The sequence below is a fragment of the Chiloscyllium plagiosum genome, chromosome 34 (assembly GCF_004010195.1).
Source record: "Chiloscyllium plagiosum isolate BGI_BamShark_2017 chromosome 34, ASM401019v2, whole genome shotgun sequence".
Classification (NCBI taxonomy): Eukaryota; Metazoa; Chordata; class Chondrichthyes; order Orectolobiformes; family Hemiscylliidae; genus Chiloscyllium; species Chiloscyllium plagiosum.
This window is the reverse complement of record NC_057743.1, coordinates 22810129-22833884: the sequence shown is the minus strand read 5'-3', so window position 1 is coordinate 22833884 and position 23756 is coordinate 22810129. Positions and strand designations below refer to the sequence as shown.

Below are 23756 nucleotides of genomic sequence, written 5' to 3'. Positions count from 1 at the left end.
AGTAGCTGAGTTGCTTTTTTCAGTTAAGCATCATCTGTTCTAATCTCATACTAGGTGGTGTCCCGATGAACTGAATCCTGCACAGGTCATCCACACACTGCTGCCGTTGCTCTTGGAGACAAGTACAGAAAGTGTGTCTGAAATCAGCTCCACGTCATTGGAACGGATCCTTGGGCCAGCAGAATCTGATGAATTTCTTGCACGTATCTACGAACGGCTCATCACAAGCTGCTATAACATAATTGCTAACCACTCTGACCCAAATAGGTAACTAAAGATTCAGATTAGTAAAAGTCTCTCCAATAAGATTTTGGATTTTGTAAGTGAAAAGCTCTGAACTTGCAATAGACTCCAATTATCACTGGTTTAGCTAGTCACCTCTGTATGCGTTATAATAATTATATTTGATTCTCTGTCTTAAAGCAGTCAATCTTTTGTAATGGTAAAGCTATCAGGTGAGTGCAAAATAAAACGTTCTAAATCTAAAACACGCATTCACCCAAACAGTAAACTAACTCTGTCTTATGAGCAATTTGCTGAATTTATTTAAATAGTACATGTGCTCAGTGCTTATCAACAATGGAACCAACAAAGCATACCATATGTCTAATGGGTGCAGTTGATAGAGCTTAATTGCTGCATCAGAAATTTGTGCGTTTAAACTCTTTTATAGGATTGAGCCCATACACCAACTTAACACCAGCAGTGTTTACCTTCAGAAAAATTAGAGGTGACCATATTTAGGCATGCAGTATCCAAAGGGAATTGGCAAGGTGGATGTGTTTCCTTGTTGGAATGGCTAGGACAAGGGAATATAGGTTAAAAATCAGGGGTCTTACATTTTAAGGTGGAGATGAGGACTTGGAACGAACTCCTTTGGAGAAGGCTGAAGTGGCCAAATAGAGTCATAGTGTCATACTGCACGAAACAGACCCTTTGGTTCAACAGTCCATACCATAATCCCAAGTTAAAGTAGTTCCACTTGCCTGCGCTTGGCCCATATCCCTCCAAACATCTCTTATTCATGTACTTACCTAAATATCTTTTAAACATTGTAACTGTCGCTGTATCCACTGCTTCCTTTGGAAGCTCATTCCACACACAAAGTACTTTCGGTGTATAAAAATTAAAAACTGCCCAGCTCACCTTTTTAAAATCTTTCTCCTCTCCTTTAACATTATGCCCCCTAGTCTTGAAATCCCCCACCTTGGGGAAAAGACACCTGCCTTTCACTTTAATCTGTATCCCTCGTTATTTTATAAATTTCTTTAAGGTCACCTCCCCATTGTCTATGCTTGAGTGGGAGAAGTCCTGGCCGATCCAGACTCTTTACAACTCAAACCCTCCATTCCCATCAACATCCTGGTCAATCTTTTCTGAACCCTCATCAGCAAAGGTCCACTCCTCCCAATTTTCATGTTTGTACACATATTTGTAATGTTGCACTATTGGAAGTGTCACCTTTTGGATAAGGCATTAAGCTAAGGGCCTTTGCCTGTTTATGAAATTTCCCATCATAATTTGAAGAACATGGAAAACGTTTTGTCTCCTGACCAATATTTAGACCACCTGTTCAAACAAAACACCAAGAAAGATTGACAATCCTACATCTCTTTCTATCTGTGGCATTTTGTGTACTCAAATGAGTTGTCATACATGCCGACAAAACATTTTAAAATTAATTCATTGTATCAGTGATATTTGACTCATTTGAGAGGGTTATGAAAGCATGACATTCAATGCAAGTCCTTTGTTTACTGTATTTTCTGTAAATATACTTCAAATAACGGATATCTGACTCACCGTTTTGGCATTGTGCAGCTTATTAATCAGCTTTTGAAATTGTTTAGGGCTGAACACATGCACGTCACCGGAATCCAGCATGGCCGATTTGTACAACCTCCCTTATTCAAAGTGTGAATTAGTGCAATTGTTGGAAACGGGATTTGAAGCTTTTGTACCCACAGCAATGTATTGGGAATAAATGGCTTGGTTAAAAACATGTTCTTCTGGACACTAATCACTTAACAGTGTACATGTCAGGATTTAAGCAATGCAGCTAGTCATGAGTTCTAGTTCCGTTGAAACTGTTGTAGTTATGGTGCTTGTCTTCTCCAGTGATTTCCAACTTGTTTTTAATCATGAGTGCAGAGGGAAAGGGGGCTCATGTTGTATGAGACATAACTTGTTTCTGATCCTGCGGGTTTTCTGCACAACATGTCCTTGCTAGGTACATTTTGTAAGATTTATAGGGTATTCGTTTCAAAGGAAAATATGGTGTTTGGGGCTTCACGTACATCATAGAGTCACACAGCACAGAAGCAGACCATTCGGTCCAACTTGTCCAAGCCAACCTGAAATCTTAAATTAATGTAGTCCCATTCCCAGCACTTGATCCGTATTCCTCTGAATCCTTCCTATTCGTATACCCATCCAGATGCCTTTCACATGTTGTAATTGTACCAGCCTCCACCACTTCCTCTGGCAGCTCATTTCATACATGCATCACCCTTTGCATACCACTTCCTCTGGCAGCTCATTTCATACATGCATCACCCTTTGCTGAAAAAGTTGCCCCTTAGATACTTTTTAAATCATCCCCCCACCCATACCTTATACCCATGCCCTGTAGCTCTGGACTCCCCCACCCCAGGGAAAAGACCTTGTCTAGTTACCCTATCCATGCCCCTCATGATTTTAAAAACCTCTATATGTTAAATTTTGTTAATGTTTGAAATATTTGAGTAAAATATCTGGATTGGTATCAATTTAAAATTTTGGAAATGTATGTTTAAAACAATGAGCTCTCGGAAACATGTTTTTGGAGAGATAAAAGTAAGTGATCATGAAGCATTTTTGAAAAACTGCTTTATGCGTGTATTCCTACAGTGGCTTGGATGAAACTATCTTGGAGGAGTGTTTGCAATACCTTGAAAAGCAGCTGGAGAGCAGCCAGGCACGCAAAGCTATGGAGGAATTCTTCTCTGAACGGTAACAGTGGAATGCTGGTGAAGTGCAAACTGGGCAGTGGGAATGAGAGGAGTGTTGGACCAGAATTCCATTATAGATTTTGAATTTGGTCCATGTTCCTTTCAAATGGGCCTTTTAATTAAACAATTGGTCCTTATTTCCCAATCCTGGATGGCTGTACTCAAGGAATTGTCCTTTTACCAGATTTGTATTTTTGTCTACAAAGCTTAGTTTGGAAATACTTCTCATATATCGACGTGGAGAGTGATACCAAAGCCCACAGAATTTTAACTGCACAGTGTAAATACTACTCTCTGCGTTTTTCAGTTAAACAATATTTAGGATAAATATATGCAACCTGCATACATTGAGTTGATAAATCGTTGTCCAAAACTTTCTCTCCTTGCCCCAGTTTTTCATTTTTGCATGCCGGGAGCACCATTAATAATTTTGAAGAAAAATTATAGTTTGGGAGTGTAATATTTGAGTTTGAGATTTCTTCTAGAAATATGATATGAGGTAGAATGTTTGTCCCTCTGGATAGATGCACATGATTATATTTATTTTTGTTTATTGAAGTCCCATCTTGAGACTCTCTCAGATTCTGTCTTTTTCCCTTACAGTGGGGAACTGGTGCAGATCATGATGGCCACGGCCAATGAGAACCTTTCAGCTAAATTCTGTAACAGAGTACTTAAATTTTTCACAAAGCTGTTCCAACTTGGTGAGTTGCATATTCAGTTGGCTTATTTGTTAAATGTGAATAGTACATGTTGCTAATTGAACCTAACAGTTAACAAATATTTTGGCACTTTTTGCATTTTTGGGTTCTTGGGTTAAATTGCATTAATGGACAGACGAAAGTGGGTGCAGGTTAAGAAGCAATTCATTTTGGTAGTGTGTTAACAAAGCAAAAGCTTAAAAGAGAGTAGAATATTTTGTTACAAACACAGGCGATGCTGGAGAAACTCCGGTCTGGCAGCATCTGTGGCGAGAGGAACAGAGTTAACATTTTGAATCCAGTATGACTTCTCTTCACAGTCCTGAGGAAGAGTCATACTGGACTTGAAATATTAACTCTGTTTCTCTCTCGGCAGATGTTGCCAGACCAGCCGGGTTTTTCTCCAACCTTCTTTAATTGTTTCTTTAGTCTTTTTACCTCATTCCTTCCTACAGCTCAGGGTCCTGAAACTATTTGCAGGTTAACAACAATTCACCGGCATATATTTAAATTTTGTGGAATAATCTGCTCAATAATGTAGTCTCTTCTGCATCAAGGACCCAAGCAAAAATTGGGTGACAGCATTGTGCAATATCTCCATATAGTATGCAAGCCTGGATTCTGAGCGGGTGCTCACCTGTATTTGTAATTCCTGTTTCCTTTCAGACTTCTCTGTCCTTGGTGTCCTACGCTTTTCTAATGAAGCTCAAAGTAAGCTTGAGGATCCACAGCATATCTTACAAATAAGCACTTTATAGCCAAAAGTCAAGTTCAGCGTTTTCAGATTCTGATCTCTACCTCCCGTTTTTCCAAAACAGCAGCTGTTCATAATAGCTTGTTTTCCTTATTTGCACCATCTCCAAACCCATCTTTTGTTTCTTTATATGTCTCATTGCACCTCCTCCCGTTTGTCAATTTATCTTCTCTTCCTACCACTCTGTTGTGGACTTTGCTGATCCTGCCCCTACTCAATCAGTTTTCTGAACTAAAATAAAAACAAAATATTGCAGATGCTGGAAATCTGAAAGTGCTGGAGAAACTTAGAAGATCTATGGAGAGCAACAAAGTTTGAGTCCAAAATGTTTCTTTTTTTTATGCTGCCAAACCTGTTGAGTTTCACCAGCATTTTGTGTTTTTATTTCAACTTTTCTTACTTCAGGACTTGCTTGTAACCTATAAGAGTTTTAACCATTTCCCATTCTGATTGAGTAATCGAGCTGAATTGCTAACTCTCTCTTTCCCTCCATAGATGCAGTGTGATCTGCTGAATATTTCCAGCATTTTGTGTTTGTGTTTCAGATTTCGGCATTGTGGTATTTTGTATTTGCTTTAACGTGAGGGTGTTTACTGTAATGTATATGTCTTTACTTTTTAGTCATGTGTTTTGCTTCCTATGGTAATATCCGAAATGCTAGCTGAATATTGATCTGTTGGTATATATGATGTCTCCTTGCAAATTTGGAAATAGGTTATAACGCAAGTTACTGGTTATGCTTCCTGTTTCAGCGGAGAAGAGCCCAAACCCAAGTCTTCTGCATTTGTGTGGCTCATTTGCTCAGCTGGCTTGTGTTGAACACAGCCGATTACATGCCTGGTTAACAAGAATGACTCATGCACCTCCTAAAGACTCTGACCAGCTGGATATAGTACAAGAGAACAGACAACTACTTCAAATTTTGACTGCATGTATTGTTAGAGAAAACAGGTACGAAGAAACCTAGTCCTGAGTAAAGTTTCAGCAGCAAAGGCTGGTGCTTAAGATTCCTTTCTTTGCATGGGGCATATACTATGAGCGTGTGAGTTAAAGTGTTTGTGCAGACACTTACAGGAAAAGGAAACTGGGATAATACAAATGGAGAATGGAAAGAACCTGTGTTCCTGATGGACGAGTTTTTCCTCTTTGTCAACATTCCTTGATCACCCTTAGACCATTACCAAATAATATCAACTCTTTGACTATTTCATATTAGTCTATCTTGATCAGGCTTAAACCAATGTGTGTGCTTCCCACCTGAAGTTCTGAGCCTTAGCACTTGATTCTTTTCCCATCTTGGACTGCTTCCTCAGACTAGATCTGAAGATCCATAACTTTGGTTATCCTGCTTAATTTGGAATTGAGCTTTAAATGTAACATCCCTGTCAAACTATAGGCCATCTGCTTTTTTTGCTACGCTGCTGCTTGACTGTTCATACTCTGCATTCCTTACCAACTGAAGTTTTTTCCTGTGTACCCCAACGCTGCATGGTACCCTTTCGAATTCTGTCTTGTACAAATTCCAAGTTGTCCAAGTCTTCAGTGCCTGCATCTTAGCCAATGCAAAACTCTAAGACTCTAACTACCATGGTGCTTTTGAAGTCACACTGACGTTTAGGGAACTAGTGAATCAGGTTCAAACTTTTAGTGCCCAACTCTGCCCCTGGAACCTCTTCCAACTATATGCTCCTGAATGAGCTCTCATTCTTCTGGTTCTGATCTCCTTCAAAACTCAATTCCCCTCTGCTCCCTATGAACATAAATAGGTGCACACATTTGGTCCATTAAGTTTCTTTTTGTGCATTTGAATAAAATTATGACTGATCTGACTGTTTCAGATCATTTGGCATTGAAATGTTTCTGTGCCTTTGTTTTAACAGCAGATCTGACAATTGTGTTGGTTTCTCATTTTAGATCATTCTACCTAAACTATTTTTTTTATTTTCCCCTCATACTTGTCCAAAAGCTTCAAAACCTACAAATTGAATCTAGCAATGATGACTTGTAATTTTTTATTTCTCATTTTTTCCACCTTCCTGAAGTGGTTTTAGAGTTTAATTATGTTAGATATGCTTTATAAATATGAATAGCTGATTCCTGAAACAATTTCTGAAAGTGGGGATTTTTTTCCTTTTGTATTTGAACAGTGGGACAGTGGTTAACACTGCTGCCTCACAGCGCCAGAAACCCAGGTTCAATTCCCGCCTCAGGTGGCTATCTGTGTGGAGTTTGCACATTCTCCCCGTGTCAGCATGGGTTTCCTCCGGTTGCTCCGGTTTCCTCCCATAGTTCAAAAATGTGCAGGTTAGGTGAATTGACCATGCTAAATTGCCCATAGTGTTAGATGTAGGGGAATGGGTCTGGGTGGGTTGCTCTTTGGCGGGTCAGTGTGGACTTGTTGGGCCGAAGGTCCTATTTCCACACTGTGTAAGTAATCTAATCTAATTCGATTTATGATTCATTCCAAACAGTTATATTACTAATACCTTGCTTTGATTACTAATACTGCAGTTATTTAATATGCATTTCCAAAGCAAACACATGCAATTCTGAGGCTATATTTTGAGATACAAATGCACCAACTAGTCAGAAAATATTATCCTTTTAAAACCTTATCAGATTATAACAAAGAATTTCAGATGTTTGGGCAATTTTATTCAATACTGATAACTGGGACAGCATTGACTTCAGACTGTCCTCTCTAAAGCAATTCACTGGTGTTAAAATAATCGAGATTACTGGCCATTTAAAAGAATAAACTTATGGTGATTGATTCACTATAACATCTACCACCACTGCTTGTGATCAATTACATTCATTAAATTTCTTGTACTGTAGAGTGGGTGTAAATTGCTAAATTAATAAATACTAAAACAAGTATTTCTAGTAATTTTAATAACAGACATTTTAGTACAGGAAGCGACCATTTGCTTATTGGTGCTTATGTCAACTCTTATGGGGGGGATAAAGTTATTCGGTTAGTCTCACGCTCTAGTTTTCTTTCCCTTTGCCTTAAATCTTTCCTCTTAAGGAATTTAACCACTTTTCTTTTAAGAATTACTATTGATGTTTGATGGTTAATGGTTAATTTGATTCTAATCTGTTCTCATCTCTTTAGCCAAGTTGGTGAAGGTGTCTGTACTGTGTTACTCAACACACTCATACCCATGGCAACAGAAATGTTGTCAAATGGTGATGGAACAGGATTCCCAGAATTAATGGTTGTTATGGCAACATTGGCCAGTGCTGGACAGGGAGGAGGACACTTGCAGCTTCACCGTGCAGCTGTAGACTGGTTAGGAAAATGGTGAGTGTGAGATTACAATGCATGAGGTTAGACAAGATGTGACTTCTGGTGAACTGTTCAAATAAATTTTAACTCTAATTTTAATTAACTCTATTGCTAATGTTCTGAAGCATTCATGTTTGAGGTTGCATCAACTGCCTTGTGGGAACAGGTAGGGGTGAGGGTTGAGCTCATTCTCTTGTTCAAAGTATGCAATTTCTGTAATTAAATCATTATATCTTTGTTTTTCAGTAAGAAATATCTTTCCCAGAAGAATGTCCTGGAGAAGGTGGGTGCCAATGTAACCCAAGGGAAGGTGAGTTGGTCAGTTGTCGGAATAACTTGAAGAAATGTAATGTATTTTTAAATCCATAATCTCAGTTTTAGCAAATATTTGCTTTTAATTGTGTGCCTTTCTTTGCAGTTTCCTTAAGTTTAAAAAAAAAGACTTGTACTGCCAATAGGGGATGTGAATCAGACCATGCAACACAGAATATGTCTGCATTTAAGTGCAGTTTGAATATCTCTTTTTTTTTTTCCTCTTTTGTTTCCAGCATGTCGGTATGCTGGACTGTGCCTGCCACATCATGTCCTATCTTGCTGATGTCATGAATGCTATGCGACAGAACAGTGGGCAGGGATCAACGCACCTGGTAGTGGATGGTGAGGAAAAGGCAATTGAGGTTGATTCTGATTGGGTGGAAGATCTGGTTGTGGAAGAAGAAGACTCGCAAGCAGAGGATTCGGTGAGTAGTTTGTATTCTGCTTGTGAATAACCTGAAAAGAGTTTTATTCACTGTTTTGAAAGCTGAAAGATTATTACAAGTATCGTGCACATAATGAATGGAATTTTTTTGTTCCTAGGATGAAGATTCCCTGTGTAACAAGCTATGCACATTCACAATTACACAGAAGGAATTCATGAATCAGCACTGGTGAGAACATTGTCCTTGTGTAAAGTTGATAAAGAGAGCTCATGATTTTACTTTGTGGTAGAGTAAGGTGCAGGGATAGAGGATTTCGATAAGTCAAACCAATTCCATTGGCAAAATGCCTCCACACAGCTTGGACCTGATCCCTACAGAATGTGATTATCACTAACACAGGGACTACAGTGGTTCAGAGTAAATGTTTGCCTGCTTCAGAATAACTAGAAGCAGAAAAATTCACAACCTTTGCAATTCACAGCCTTTGTTTGGATACCCTAAGCATTTGACAACCAAGTAGAGTCCTTAGAGTGTAGTTACAGAAGTAGCTTACACAAAGCAAGTTCCCACGAACAGAAATTAGATCATGGCCAGAATCATTAGATAGTGATGATCCAGGGATAAAATATAACTCAATAAAGTACTCCTGGATTCTTGTCTTGCCTTATTGGTAGATGTTGCATGGCCTCATTAATGTCTTTTCAAAAAGTCGTGCATATGTCTGGAGTGGCAATTGAGCCCATAGCCTTTTGCAATGAGTTGGAGCATTACCATTCAGCTACAACTGTGAGCACCTGGGAAATTGGCCAGAAAATATGGTCCTTGCACCCATTCTAAAATCAGATGTTTAAAAACAAAACACCGTTCCCTCTGTCTGAAATGGAAGCAGAAATAAGGACAGTAATAGATTTTGTAGCTTCTTCACATATAAGAATATAACAGGCACATAATGAGTTTAGATGGTACTGCATTGTCACAGATTTGTTATAGCCTAACAGGCACTGAAGTAATTGATTCTGCCACTGTTGTGTTTGAACATGCTGCTCTTTGACAAGAACATTAAATAGGGTTTTTGTTTAAACACTTTTTGTTAGGTAAAGGTTGCTTGCCAGTTCATTATTTTTCACTGGATCGGAAACCGGTCTGCGTTGTTAAATTCTGAACCATATTACTCAAGCATGTAAAATAATAACCTCTTTTATTCATGGTATAAATCACAAACTTTTCAAATGGTGTTTGCTTGAGACTAAGCATGATTTTGAACGAGGAAGGGTAAACTAACCTAATCTAACCTGTTGTTTCAGGTATCACTGTCATACCTGTAAAATGGTGGAAGGAGTAGGAGTTTGCACCATTTGTGCTAAAGTCTGTCACAAGGATCATGAGATTTCTTATGCCAAGTATGGATCATTCTTCTGTGACTGTGGAGCAAAGGAAGATGGAAGTTGTCAAGTATGTCATAAAAATAATTTTTACTGAAGGCAAAGAGGAAACCAATATTTTTTGCAACATTATACAATTTGCCAGTCAGTGTTTCTACACATTTGGTGGCAGCATTTGAGATTCTTTTATTCTTGTTCGTTAGCCTTTAAAATCATGTTAGTTCTGCCAATTGGAAGCATTCAGCCTCCCTTGCAGATTTCTCGGTTTGCAGTGCATCTTTTATGGTTAATGTGTTTTACTTGATTAGTCGACAGGAGTTAAAAATCTGAAAGGTAATACCTGCCTCAAGTGGTATTGGAAGGGACAAGGCATCAGTTTTGGGATCTGCCCCACCACAACGCCACTGCTTTCTTTTATGTACTATTTCCTCCTAACCCTGGGGTTATCTTCTGGTGTAATTCTTTCACCTGCTCATTATAGTTGACTGCACCCCAGTCAGTGACATTCCTATGAAGAATGCTGTGGAAATCTTTATTTTCCTCCATCTTTCCCAAGGCACATATTCCATGTACTTTTCCTCTGGTCCATCTCTGTTAGTCAGCCTATCTTGGTCTTTTGTACCTGTTTCAATAAAATCAAAATCTGTAACACAGACTTCTGTTCCTGATCCATGTGATCACCCTGATAGTACCTCAGTTAAATTTTTAACTCCTTTTTCTCACATCTGTATGTTTCTTTATGATTAGAGTATTTGTAGGCAAGGTGTCAGCTTCCATATGATTTTGTTGACAGCCAGTTCTACTTCTGTGCCAGACTATCCTATTTGATTCTTACCAAAAACTCCATCCCCTCAATTTTGCTTCACTCAATTTTACTCAGACTAAAAACTAAAATTCTGAATCTGTGTCCGACTCAAGTCAAGTTGAGCTTCACACCCCCATATCCTGTCCATTGACATGACCATTTGTTCACCCCAAATTACCTACCTCCATTGTTACATCACCTCCATTTCTCAGAACTTTATCTGTACTTTTTATAATGCTAGGGCTTGATGCTCTTAACCATTTCACAGCCCCCCTGTGGAGTGCAACCCTAAAGAAAACCCACTGCCTTCATCTTGTCTATTATTCCTGTCCTCTGATCTCTGTGAGCACTCCTGTTTGCTGCATAATTTTTTAACCTATCCTTTCCATGACTACTTCACTGCATTCTCCTCCAGGTCAGCATTCCAGTCCATATCCTTATGTTTTCCAACTCTGGTCTGTACATCTTCTATCCTTTCATCATAACTGTCAGACTGTGAAGTATTTCAGTTGTCACTTTCTTGATTTCCCAAACCTTTACATTATGACATTGCTCTCCACTATTCCAAAGTTCCCTTAAAGCATGTCTATTTAATCATATCTTTTCCCACTCTTTGTATTAATTCTCAGTGTCTGTTCTTTCCTCACTGAAGTGCCTTCAGACATTTACTGCATTAAAGGACTATATGAATGTAAGTTGTCTTGCTGTTCTGTTTGTGTCTCTTTCAGTTCCTGTCACTCTGTTTCTATCTGTCTCTGCTATGTGCACAGCAATACAAGTGGAAACTTGCAGGGCTGCTAAATGTTTAGCTGCCAGTAGAGATACAAAAGCAGCTTTAGGCTATAGTGTTTCAGTTATGCTTGGAACAAGTTATAATTGGAGTCAGGTGTTCATAAAATGGCAGAATTTTTAATTAATTTCACACTAAAGTGGGAGCTTTAATTGCAGAATCTTGTTTAAAGTTAGATAGATGACAATGTTAACTCTTAACATCACTTTTGTTCTAAAGCTTGAACTCTCAGTCTCCAAAGCTAACTGAGGCACGTTCAGTTCTTAGCTTGTACTAAATTAGCTGATGGCAGCCACATATTACAGGGTGGCCTATAGTTGTTTTAAAGGCTTCGTGAAGCAAAATTAGCTAAAAGCCATCCAGATCATAACTGGATGCTGGTGGGAATGTTGTATTGTGTTTGACAGGGCTAGTCCTTATGTTGACTAGGTCTTGATTGTCATTAGGGCTGCTGTATGAAGAATTGGAAGACAGGCAATGGCAATGTAATCTCATGCCAGAAATGGTCAACACTGTTGGGGGGGAGGGAGGAAATTTTTCATTTTGTTAAGAGGAACAATATCATGGAGGTTGACTATAATATTGCTGAATATAGCCGTGCAAGCATTATAATCTCAGTTGAAGGAAGTTATTTAATGATATATGTAAAATCAATCACTTCAAGCTGGTTTTGTTCTCTCCTAACCCACCCACCAGGTTTGGGTTCACTAACATCTTCCATCAATTTCCTCAAGACATTCATATCCTGAAATTATATTTTTTCTTATAAAATCATAACATGTTAATGGCTTTGGATGCATGATGTTTAATAAGGACCTAGAATCATAGAATCCTCACAGTATGGAAGTAGGCCAATTGGCCCATTGAGTCCACACTGACCCTCTGAAGAGCATCCTACCCAGAAACACCCCCTACCCTATATTTCCCATGGCTGATCCACCTAGCCTGCATATCCCTGGACACTATGGACAATTTAGTATTGCCAATCCACCTAACCTGCACATCTTTGCACTATGGGAGAAAATGGAGCACCTGGCAGAAACCCACACAGAAATGGGAAGAAAGTGCAAACTCTGCACAGATAGTTACTTGAGACTGGAATTGAACCCAGATCCCTAGCACTGTGAGGCACCGTACCACCAGTGTTTACTTACAATGTCGCCACTCTCCTCCACCCAGTGATGTGTATGGATTTTCTTGAGAAAATCATTGTGATAGTTTGTTTCTGGTTAATCAAATCTATGAAATGAGCTGAGTTTACCATTTTTAAAATATTTCCAGCCTTGTATGCAGTGTCACAAAGATTATGTCTGAACCAGTGTAACTTTGAACACTTTTACATTATTCTTTCTTCATTCTGGGCACACAACCTGGGGCCAAATATAAATATCTCTGATCCTTCACTTCTTGAGTTCCTGACATTAATAGATCTTGATGTTTAATTTAGGATTTATCCATCAACAAATGACAAAAAGTGCTTTCTAAACCTAAAGGCTTATCCCATTTGAACAAGAAAAAAAAGGAAAAAAAAATTAGCACAGTTAGGTCTGAATATTGCGTTTGGCCATTACTGTTCTAACTTTCTTTGGTGCAATTTTTTTTTGAAGGCAATTGAAAAATATTTAATATTGCTCTTTCTACAGGCTCTGGTCAAACGGAGTCCAAGCAGTGGTATCAGCTCTACTTTGAAGGAGTCATCTGCCTTCCAGAATGAGCCACGTGTCCCAGAAAGTGCCCTGCGACACCAAAGCACATCCCCAGCAGATAAATGCAAAGTGATGAGTGCAGATGGCAAGACCTCTGAAGATGATAAACCGAAGAAGAGTTCTTTGTGCAAGCAGATCGAGGGCTGTAGGGAGGAGCTGCAGATCCAAGTGGTAAGAACATGTGTAAACTGAGAGGCAGAATGTGAAACTACTTAGTCAGTGAGTTGTTGCTGCAGACAGCTACCTTCTAATGTTGATATGGCTGTTACATTTCACCATGCTATACTTCATTTCATTTTACAGGATTTCGGAAGTAACAGTTTATTTATTTTTAGCATTCGAGCTTTGTATCTTCAAACGTTTATGTGATAGGTACCCTATGCTTTTACGTAATAAAGATAATGAGCTGTTGACTTGTACATACCAGGAGGTGTCATATTTGACTCACTCATTTCTGTTTCGCTGGGACACCAGAGAGGGGATGTGAACTCAACAAGGGTTCCTACTTTTGACACTTTCCCTGTGATTCTTCTTGAAAACAGCATGAGATTAGTTGCAATTGTGATACCTTTTCCAGTGTAATAGCTTGGCAGCAGTTACTATTGAGCTTCACAGGATAAAAGGTATCTGGCTCTTAAACTATGCCTTAACAGGAGTTAGTACATTCTGGGAGAAGGGGAGGAATTTGGGGAAAATGAGCAGCCTTTCAGCATGTGTGGCTAACTAAGCTATTTGAAAGAACTGCTCCAATTTGTTCTGCATCCTTTCTCTTTTCTCAGCAAACATGACTTGCCAACTTTTACACTCCATGCCCTGACCAATAAAGGCAAGCATGCCGTATGCCACCTTGAGCACATTATCCATTTGTATTGCCATTTTGAGGGAGCAATGGACTTGCACCCAAAGATCTCTAGGTATATCAATGCTCATAAGTGCCTTGCCATTTATTGTATATGTTTCTCTTGCATTTCTCCTCCCAAAATGCATCATTTCACACTTGTCCAGATTCAGCTCTATCTGCCATTTTGTACCCAGCTTTCCAACTGATTGATCGATATGCTGTATAGCTGAGATTAAATAGATAACTAGGTTCTTGACTAGTAAGGGGATTAAGGGTTATGGGTAGAAGGTAGAAGAATGGGGTCGAGAAACGGGTCAGCCATATTCGAATGGCAGGGCAACCTCAAATGGCTTAATTTTGCTCCGATATCGTAGGGTCTTATATTCCAGTGATGGAGAACAAAACATATCGTGCATCGGCATCCACCTTAAGAATATATTGGCAATATATTTGATTAGTATTATCGGCATAGTGTTTTCCATGTTCACCAGTGTCGTCTTGTGCTGCATCTGGTCAGGTGGCAGCCTATGCCTTCACAGCTAATTACTTTGTCATTGGGAAGCTCTGGACAAAAGATAGTTGTCAACTGAAGAAGCTTGCTCCAAAGACAAGTCAATTTTACTTGCTGCAATATCAATAATAGTAGTACCATGTCATCTGGCATGCTGTCTGAATCAAGATAAAAATATATCATCCCTTTGTATTTAGTTGATAACTTCATCTGAAGCTCTACTTGCAATGGCTTTCCCCACCCCCCACTCAATTCCACATGTAGGTTCCGAAGAAAAGTGTGATGTAATGATCAACCCCCCTTTGAACATGAACATGTCAGCCCACTAATCGCCTCCCCCAGAAAAGAAAGGTGCTTTTTACTTTTATCATGTTGTGAACTGGTGAGGTAAAAGACATTAGGTCTTGGGAATGAACCACTTCGTTTCTTCTTTTTTACTCGCAGCAATAACTCCCATGGCAAGTGTCATACAGGTGAAGCTCCCTCTGCATTGTTCTATCAAACACACTCAGGTCAGGTACCAAATGGATTAGGTACAGACTAAGCTATACGCTGCACTGTCCCATCAAGCAATATTGTAATTATCTAAAACATTGCAATTTGTTCATCCTTGAGCCTTGTATTCAAGGGGATACAAGCCTGTATGTGCAACCTGCCTTATAATATAAGCCTGTTATTATTCTCATGAATCTGCTGTTTATTTCCAATTCCAGTGTGTGTTGTCCCTGAGGTCTGGGTGTCCAAAATTGCACACAGTACTCCAGATGAGATATGACTGGAGCTATGTACATTTGTAACATAACTTTCTCTTTTGTATTTCAGTTCTTTTGAGACAAAAACAAATAATCCATTTGCCTTTTCAATTTATTTGCACCTGTCCATTAGTTTTGTAATTGTTTTAATGCTTGGATCCCTAAATTACTGCTCACCCACAGTTCTGAGTTTCTGACCATTGGCAGTTTGGTTGCGATTTTCACATTGGATCCAAACATGAATACAAGACTTTCATTTTTATGCTTTTATTGGATTCAAACAGCTCTCAAAACTGAAAGGCCTATTTCAAACCTATTGTATCAACAGTCATCCTGACAGAGGCACGTGAACAAAATTTCAGTCATCCCAATTTGCTAACCCTGTTCCTGTTTCCTTTTCCTAGTCTGGTTGTTCCACTGCTGGGTTAGTCCTTGATATGCTCGTCTTCCTGATGGATGCAATCCAGATAAATTTCCAGCAAGCCTCAGCAGTTGGCAGTAGCAGCCGCGCTCAGCAGGCATTAGATGATCTGCACACAATGGAGAAGAACATGGAAATGACTGACCAGCTGATGGTACGCCCTGGAACTGGAAATGGAGTGTTGAGGGTTAGAAAGTGTTTGGTACAGTAATTGAGTATAATGAGTGTATTGCTGCATAATATATGTGAACTGTGATATTCCTCTGTAACAGCAGTGAAATGAATCTCTGTATAATCCAAGGTCAAATGACATGTAATCCCACTCCTTAGAACTGGCCTTCATTGCAGTGCACCACAATCAAACAGCTAGCTAAAATCCACAACGAACATAACTATGTAATAAAAAATCACAAAGCGGTGACACATTATGGGATTGATTTAGTATCATGAGGCTGAAGCTTGGAGATTCTTTTCCATCCCTGTTGTTTTTGTCCACCTTATTCCTTGGTTCTGATTATTTTTATTGGAAACGTAAAGAGATATTGGTAAGTAGCATAAATAAACAGAGACATTGCCTGTGTGACACAATACATTATCAAGTGGAATACTGCAGGATTTGCTGTAATAGAGGAACTGCTGTCGGAGGAATCTTAACTACTTTGCTTCACATTTTAAATAATTTTGCTAATCGCACTTTTATTTATCACATGGGTTGGGAATGTTTGAAAGATGTTTGTAGTTTGTCTGGGATGAGCTGTTGCCTGCTTAGTTTTTGTCCTGTTTATTTGAGTTTTTTTCACTATTATTCAAGATGACTTTTTGATGCTCTGGGGTTTCTAATTGAATGCTTTAATCTTGTAGGTTCCAACCCTGGGCTCTCAGGAAGGTGCCTTTGAGAATGTGCGGATGAATTATAGTGGGGATCAAGGGCAGACAATCCGTCAACTAATCAGTGCGCATGTGCTGCGTCGTGTTGCAATGTGTGTTCTTTCCTCTCCCCATGGCCGCCGACAGCACCTGGCCGTAAGCCACGAGAAGGGAAAAGTGCGTTTTATTTTTATATTTGGGTTTGAAGGTTCCTTGGAAAGCAATTTACTGTAATTCACTTTTTGGGCAATGTTTGTATGTTTGAGTAACTTTGACAAGACTGCATTTTTGTCAAAACATCTGAGCTGCTTTCTTCGCAACCGCGTAAGCAGTTAAAATCATGTAGACACCAGATTGAGTATGGACAGTATGATTAATTTTTCAGGCAAATATGGGAAGTTGTCAGGTTGATCAAATTCGGTTTCACAATTTTCTGTGGGCTTTGACCTTTTATATAGTATCATTAGCATGGAAGTAACATCCTAAGGTCTGTATAAAGAAAAAAAGGGAGTGCTCAATGACAGCAGATGTGAGGATATCTGAACCAGACCTTGATCAGAAATGGATTTGTAGGAAGTCTGAAAGAGGAGAAAAGATAATATTTTGGGGGAATTCTTGAGTTTGGGGTCTAAACTTTAAAGGCATAGCCACCAATAGTGGAAAAACAGACGCTGGAAGAAAGGTAGAGGGGTTCCTCAGGCAACTCATTCCATTCAAACAGCACCCTCTGAGTGAAAAAGTTGTACCTTAGGTATCTTCTAAATCTTTCCCCTTTCACCTTAAACCTGTGCCCTCTAGTTCTGGACACTCCCCACCCCAGGGAAAGACCTTGTCTATTTATCCTATCCCTGCCCCTCATAATTTTATAAACCACCTGTAAGGTCACCCCTCAGCCTCTGTAAGGTCACCCCTCAGCCTCTGATGCTCCTGGAAAAACAGCCCTAACCTATTTAGCCTTTCCCTATAGCTCAAATCCTCCAACCCTGGCAACATACTTGTAAATCTTTTCTGAACCCTTTCAAGTTTCACTATTTCTTCCAATAGGAAAGAGACCTGGTTTGCACACAATATTCCACAAGTGGCCTAACCAATGTCCTGTAAAGCTGCAACATGACTTCCCAACTCTGATACTTAATGCTGTGGTTCAAAAAGGAAAGCATATCAAATGCCCTCTTCAGTATCCTATCTACCTGCGAATCCACTTTTAAGGAACTATGAACCTGCACTCCAAAGTCACTTTGTTCAGCAACACGTCCCAAGACCTTACCATTAAGTGTATAAACCCTGCTAAGATATGCTTTTCCAAAATGCAGTGCCTCACATTTATCTAGATTAAACTCGATCTGCCACTCCTCAGCCCATTGGCCCATCTGATCAAGATCCTGTTGTACTCTGTGGTGGCCTTTGCTGTCCACTACACTTCCAATTTTGGTGTCATCTGCTAACTTACTAACTATACTTCCTGTGTTCCTCAAATAATTTGTATAGATGACAAAAAGCAGTGGACCCAGCACCGATCCTTGTGGCATTCCACTGGTCACAGGCTTCCAGTCTGTAATGGAACCCTCCACCACCATCCTCTGTCTTCTAACCTTTGAGCCAGTTCTGTGTCCAAATGGCTGGTTCTCCCTGTAATCCATGTGATCTAACCTTGCTAACCAGTTTACCATGAGGAACCTTGTTGAACGTCTTACTGAAGTCCATATAGATCATGTCCACTGCCTCTTCCCTCATCAACCTCTTTCGTTACAACTACAGAAAACTCAATCGAGTTCATGAGACATGACATCTCACGCGCAAAGCTATTTTGATCATCCCTCATCAGTCCATGCCTTTCCAAATGCATGTAAATCCTGTCCTTCAGGATTCCAAGCAACAACTTGCCCACCACTGATGTCAGGCTCACTGGTCTGTAGTTCCCTGAGAAGTTGCTGAGGAGGGGAATGGAATCAGGAACATGTCCAAGATAGAATATCTAAGAGGCAATGCATTTCAGCTCTAGTTTCTTGTAATCTGAGGATGCATCCACATAACTCATTTTCAGTTCAAACTACACCATTTCTATTCCCTTGTAGATCACCGTGCTGCAGCTATCAGCTTTACTCAAACAAGCTGACTCAAGCAAGCGGAAATTGACATTGACTCGTCTAGCTTCAGCTCCGGTTCCCTTCACTGTTCTGAGTCTTACCGGAAATCCATGTAATGAGGATTACCTTGCTGTGTGTGGACTCAAGGTATGTGGTGTTTGAATCATCAGAAAGATTGACCTTTTGTTAAGTTTGTTTAGAAGGGGTTGTGTTTATATGTATAAATCTTTGAAGATGGCAACACAGTTTTCAATCATTTAATGATCATTTAATAAAAGGATGCAGGATCCTTGACTTAATAAATAGAGGCACAGATTATAAAACCAAGGAAGCTGTGTTAAATCATCACAAATCACCAACTAGCTCTAAATTGGAGTGGTATGTCCATTTGTCTGGACGCTGCAGTTAGGATGGATGTTTTAGAATAGCCTTAAAGACAAAGGACTTCAATAACCAGTGAAATAGAGATGGTCTCCTTAGACCTAAGAAGGTGAAGGGAGAGATTAACTGAACGTGCTCAAAATTGTGAGGATTTTTGTCAGGCTATTAGCTCTTACTTGCAGAAATATTGGCAACTAAAGGAAACATTTTTATTATTGGTATGAAATCTGTGGGCAAAATTAGAATTTTTCCCACTCTGGGTTATTCTGATCTGGAATGCGCTGTCACAAACCTAATTGTGTTTTAGCCATTGTGTGCTGGAGATTGATATCTCAGAATTTATGTCACATCAAATACTGCTTTGTTTTATATTGGTTGAAACCATGAGACCAGGACATCATAGTTGAAATATCATACATCTGTGGGAGATGTTGTTCAGCACTCCCTCTAGTGATCCTTACCTGAAATTGAATGAGTACAGACTCAGTTTGGTTATGTTGACTGTTCAATCAAATTGTTTGCTTGCCTTACTATCTAGCTTCACATGTGAATCATGATCTCCAAGTTGAGTCATTACATTTTTCAAATGTCATTATTTTCAACATCCCTGACTGACAGGATATTATTACTAACCGAAATTGACTTCAGTCACATCTTGTACATTTGTTGGGTGGCGCTCATTCGTTACAAATTGTTTCTCTGTTCATCTTATGATTATTCCCTGCTTAATATAGATTGATGGTATAGCAGTAACATTTTCTTTATGCATCTCATTTTCCAGGACTGTCATGTTCTAACATTCAGCAATTCAGGATCAGTCTCTGATCATCTTGTTCTCCATCCACAACTTGCCACTGGCAACTTCATCATTAAAGCAGTGTGGCTTCCAGGATCACAGACAGAGCTTGCAATTATAACAGCAGATTTTGTCAAGGTAAGGCTGGGGTGACTGAGTGTAATCCTTTTGCTAATCTACATTTCTCTTTCAGCATGCTCTGATATTCCACTTAAAAAAAAATGGAGATTTGTATCTGGCTGCAATGGTAAATGTTGTCTTTGGTATGGTGGCTGGTGTCAGGGCTAAAGAGTGGAGCTTTTCTCATTTGTACCACCTTTTGACGGCTTCAGGCACTCCTGGCTGGGACATTCCAATTGATCTGCCTTAAAAGTACTGGTGGGAGAACCTTGGATCCTTCCATGGTCCATGTTAGCATTCCTTATGTTGAATTAGTGGCAAGTTATTTTACTGCAGGCTATTCAAGAACGGAGTTATAGCTGTCGCAACTAATTTCTTTCAAGACTCTTGCAACTTAAAATAAAGGTATCTTGACACTACATTTGAATGAAGTTCCTAGAGTGGCAGGGGTACGAATTGTTTTACCAGTCAGTACTTAAAGAGTAGTTTTTTATTGCTGCCATTCGAGGATATGAGAATAGGCAACATTGTCCCTAAGCCGAATTGCTCTACAAAGTAATAATCTGTAAAAAATGTAACATTAAAGATATGGAATTGAAAAATAAGTATCCTTAAAAAACACTTTTCAAAGACCAAGTGCCTGCTAAGCTTTCCTTAACTAATCTTAAATTGCAGGGACTAAACTGGGTGTTACTTTTCATTTCAAAGTTGTTTTAAATTCAAATAGAAGATTCCACATGCGCAAGCAACACAAGCTGCTGCTGTTAAATATTGTTAAGTGTAAAGTAGGTGCATTAGTTCCTTCACAGATTGTGTCTTAACCTTTGTTTGCAGGTTTATGACTTGTCCACTGATGCCTTGAGTCCAATGTACTATTTTCTTCTGCCAAGCTCCAAGATCCGTGACACAACATTTTTGTTCAGTGAGGAAGGGAAGAGTATTATTGTTATTATGTCTTCAGCTGGTTATATCTACACCCAAGTGATGGAAGAAGCAAGCAGTGCTCAGCATGGACCATTCTATGTCACTAATGTACTTGAAATCGTGCATGAAGATCTGAAGGTCTGTGGGAGAATGAGTTTTGTATTTTTAATGTCAGGTTTCTCTATCCAAGTGTAATATTTTCCAGTTAGTAAAGGCCCCTTGGGAGTCCTTTTCGAGCTAATGCCTGAAGTCAGCTGGAATTTGATGGAGCTCAGTTGATAAAATAGCTAGAAATTAAAATTGGGTTGTCTGGACTATTTTGGAAATTCTTTGAAGGCATTGAACTTGCAACCCAGAGATTGTAAATTCCAAGTCTAATTGAAGAATTTGTGAAATTGAAATTAACAATGTTGGTAATTTAATGATGACAAGAATCTATACTTCTGGCTCCACCCGATCTGCCCTGTGTGAGACTCAGGGCAACTAGGGATAAGCAGTAAAAACTGTATTACTGTTGTCACCCATATTCTAACAAGAAATCTGTAAACCTTTCTTGTAATTTGGTGCTGAAGCTGCCAGTACAAGCAGTCGTGACCATTAGGGCTGAAAAAATTTGCATTTAGTTGGCGTTCTCTTTATTCTGCCCTAAAATGCTATGCAGTGTCGTAGCTGTTGTGCTATAGGAAGCATAATATTAATTGTAACCTAAGTACCACAAACTGTGGAATTACATGTGCTGTATTTTCAGAATCCCTTTGAATGAAAACATTAAATTTGATAAAGGAAGGTGCTCTTCATATATAAAATAAATAAAACCTCCATCTGAAATGTAAATATAAGATATTTTGCGTGTTAATTCATCATTTAAGTGCTTGTGTAAACGCATTCTGTTCAGTGTGCGCATTTGAACATAGTTCATTTTCTTTTTCTTTCCAGGACAGTAATGGGCAGGTTGCAGGTGGTGGTGTCTCGGTTTATTACTCCCATGTTCTACAGATGCTGTTTTTTAGTTATAGTCAAGGCAAGTCCTTTGCTGCCATGTTAAGTCGCATATCACTGGAAGTGCAACGGTTGTTTCCAATCAATCTGAAAAGGTGAGTGACACCTAAACTATCCCTCAGGAGATGAGGGAGAGATGCTTCTTTGTTTAACTTTGAGGAACCTGTTCGATTTCCTGGTTTTATGTTTTCTGATTCATATGGTTACATTAATAATTTGGTAGCCAAACAAAATGTGTCCCAGTGGAGATTAGTTAAATGGTGACAAAGCTCTCAATGCTGTTAACTCTCAGGTCTGTCAGTTTTTGCAGACAGGGCAGGCTAAAGTTTCATATACAGAATCTTAACCAGAACCTGCATCTGAAATATCAATTTAGTCTGTTCTTCCCAGAGTTGTTCACAACAATAGTGTTCTGAGCCTTGTGGGGTATTAATACATTACTGTAGTGTTCAGGTGACACTAGAGGCAGAGAGGTTTGAGGTCCTGAAAAACACAAGGGTTTATTTTTTTTTTCACTAATAGGACTGGCCAATGTATTTTACCTATTGAGGTTGCCCTCAGGAAGATGGCGGTGGGCCACTGTTGTGAATTGCTGCAATACATGCGCTAAATATATGTATGATGAAATACACCTACGGGGGGCTCAGTCTGCCCAGTTGCAGTTCATTTTATATATTTATATTCTTTCCACAATCTTGATGGGTACCCTAATTATCACATGACTACAAGCTACCAAGAACTATTGCATTGTAATTTTGTGTAAAGCTAAACAAAACTCCAGTCAATACTTTCTGCAGAGATTGCAATTTCTTTTAGGCACATCAGTTCCTCCTCATTGCACATTCCACAATGATCATGCTTCTTTAAGTTTCAAAACAGGTCTACTTGACAACATTCTGTAAGTTAGTGTCCTAACTTAGATTAGATTCCCTACAGTATGGAAACAGGCCCTTCGGTGCAACAAGTCCAAACCGATCCTCCGAAAAGTAATCCACCCAGACCCATTCCCCTACCCCATATTTACCCCTGACTAATGCACCTAACACTATGCAGCCCTACACTCCCTCCGTTCCAACTCCAACCTCACTATCAAACCAGCAGACAAGGGAGGCGCGGTATTAGTTTGGCGCACCGACCTTTACACCGCTGCGGCCAAACGCCAGCTCGCAGACACCTCCTCCTACTGCCCCCTTGACCATGACCCCACCCACCACCACCAAACCATCATCTCCCAGACCATCCATAACCTCATCACCTCAGGGGATCTCCCAGCCACCGCCTCCAACCTCACTGTCCCACAACCCCGCACCACCCGTTTCTACCTCCTGCTCAAAATCCAACCTGACTGCCCCGGCTGACCCATTGTTTTAGCCTGCTCCTGCCCCACCGAACTGTATCTGTATACCTTGACACGGTCCTGTCCCCCTTAGTCCAAGAACTCCCCACCTAGGTTCGGGACACCACCCATGCCCTCCACCTCCTCCATGATTTTCGCTTCCCCGGCCCCCAACGCCTTATCTTCACCATGGACGTCCAGTCCCTATACACCTCCATCCCCCATCACGAAGGCCTCAAAGCCCTCTGCTTCTTCCTTTCGCTCCGAACCAACCAGTACCCTTCCACTGACACTCTCCTTTGACTGACTGAACTGGTCCTCACTCTTATTCCTCCAAACCAAAGGAGTAGCCATGGGCACCCGCATGGGCCCTAGCTATGCCTGCTTCTTCGTTGGATATGTGGAACAGTCCATCTTCCGCAACTACACTGGCACCACCCCCCACCTTTTCCTCCGTTACATTGATGACTGTAATGGCGCTACCTCGTGCTCCCGCGAGGAGGTTGAACAGTTCATCCACTTTACTAACACCTTCCACCCCGACCTCAAATTTACCTGGACCGTCTCAGACTCCTCCCTCCCCTTCCTAGACCTCTCCAT

At 39.9% G+C, this 23756-nt stretch overlaps 1 protein-coding gene across 11 annotated transcripts in view; it reads left to right on the top strand.

The window, feature by feature from the left end:
• ubr4 (ubiquitin protein ligase E3 component n-recognin 4) overlaps window positions 1-23756 on the top strand; it is a 202386-nt gene that overhangs the window by 58008 nt on the left and 120622 nt on the right. For 6 of the 11 annotated variants that reach the window (XM_043675850.1, XM_043675848.1, XM_043675844.1 and 3 more), the window contains exons 29-44: window positions 55-267; window positions 2890-2991; window positions 3594-3694; window positions 5198-5396; window positions 7564-7752; window positions 7984-8047; window positions 8286-8477; window positions 8596-8666; window positions 9743-9890; window positions 13059-13292; window positions 15630-15833; window positions 16508-16690; window positions 18589-18747; window positions 19763-19915; window positions 20732-20959; window positions 21758-21915. In XM_043675850.1, the coding sequence (XP_043531785.1) occupies window positions 55-267; window positions 2890-2991; window positions 3594-3694; window positions 5198-5396; window positions 7564-7752; window positions 7984-8047; window positions 8286-8477; window positions 8596-8666; window positions 9743-9890; window positions 13059-13292; window positions 15630-15833; window positions 16508-16690; window positions 18589-18747; window positions 19763-19915; window positions 20732-20959; window positions 21758-21915 (2598 nt within the window). The remainder of the gene's footprint in view (window positions 1-54; window positions 268-2889; window positions 2992-3593; window positions 3695-5197; window positions 5397-7563; window positions 7753-7983; window positions 8048-8285; window positions 8478-8595; window positions 8667-9742; window positions 9891-13058; window positions 13293-15629; window positions 15834-16507; window positions 16691-18588; window positions 18748-19762; window positions 19916-20731; window positions 20960-21757; window positions 21916-23756) is intronic. The other 5 variants (XM_043675847.1, XM_043675854.1, XM_043675853.1 and 2 more) reach the window with 1 other exon arrangement.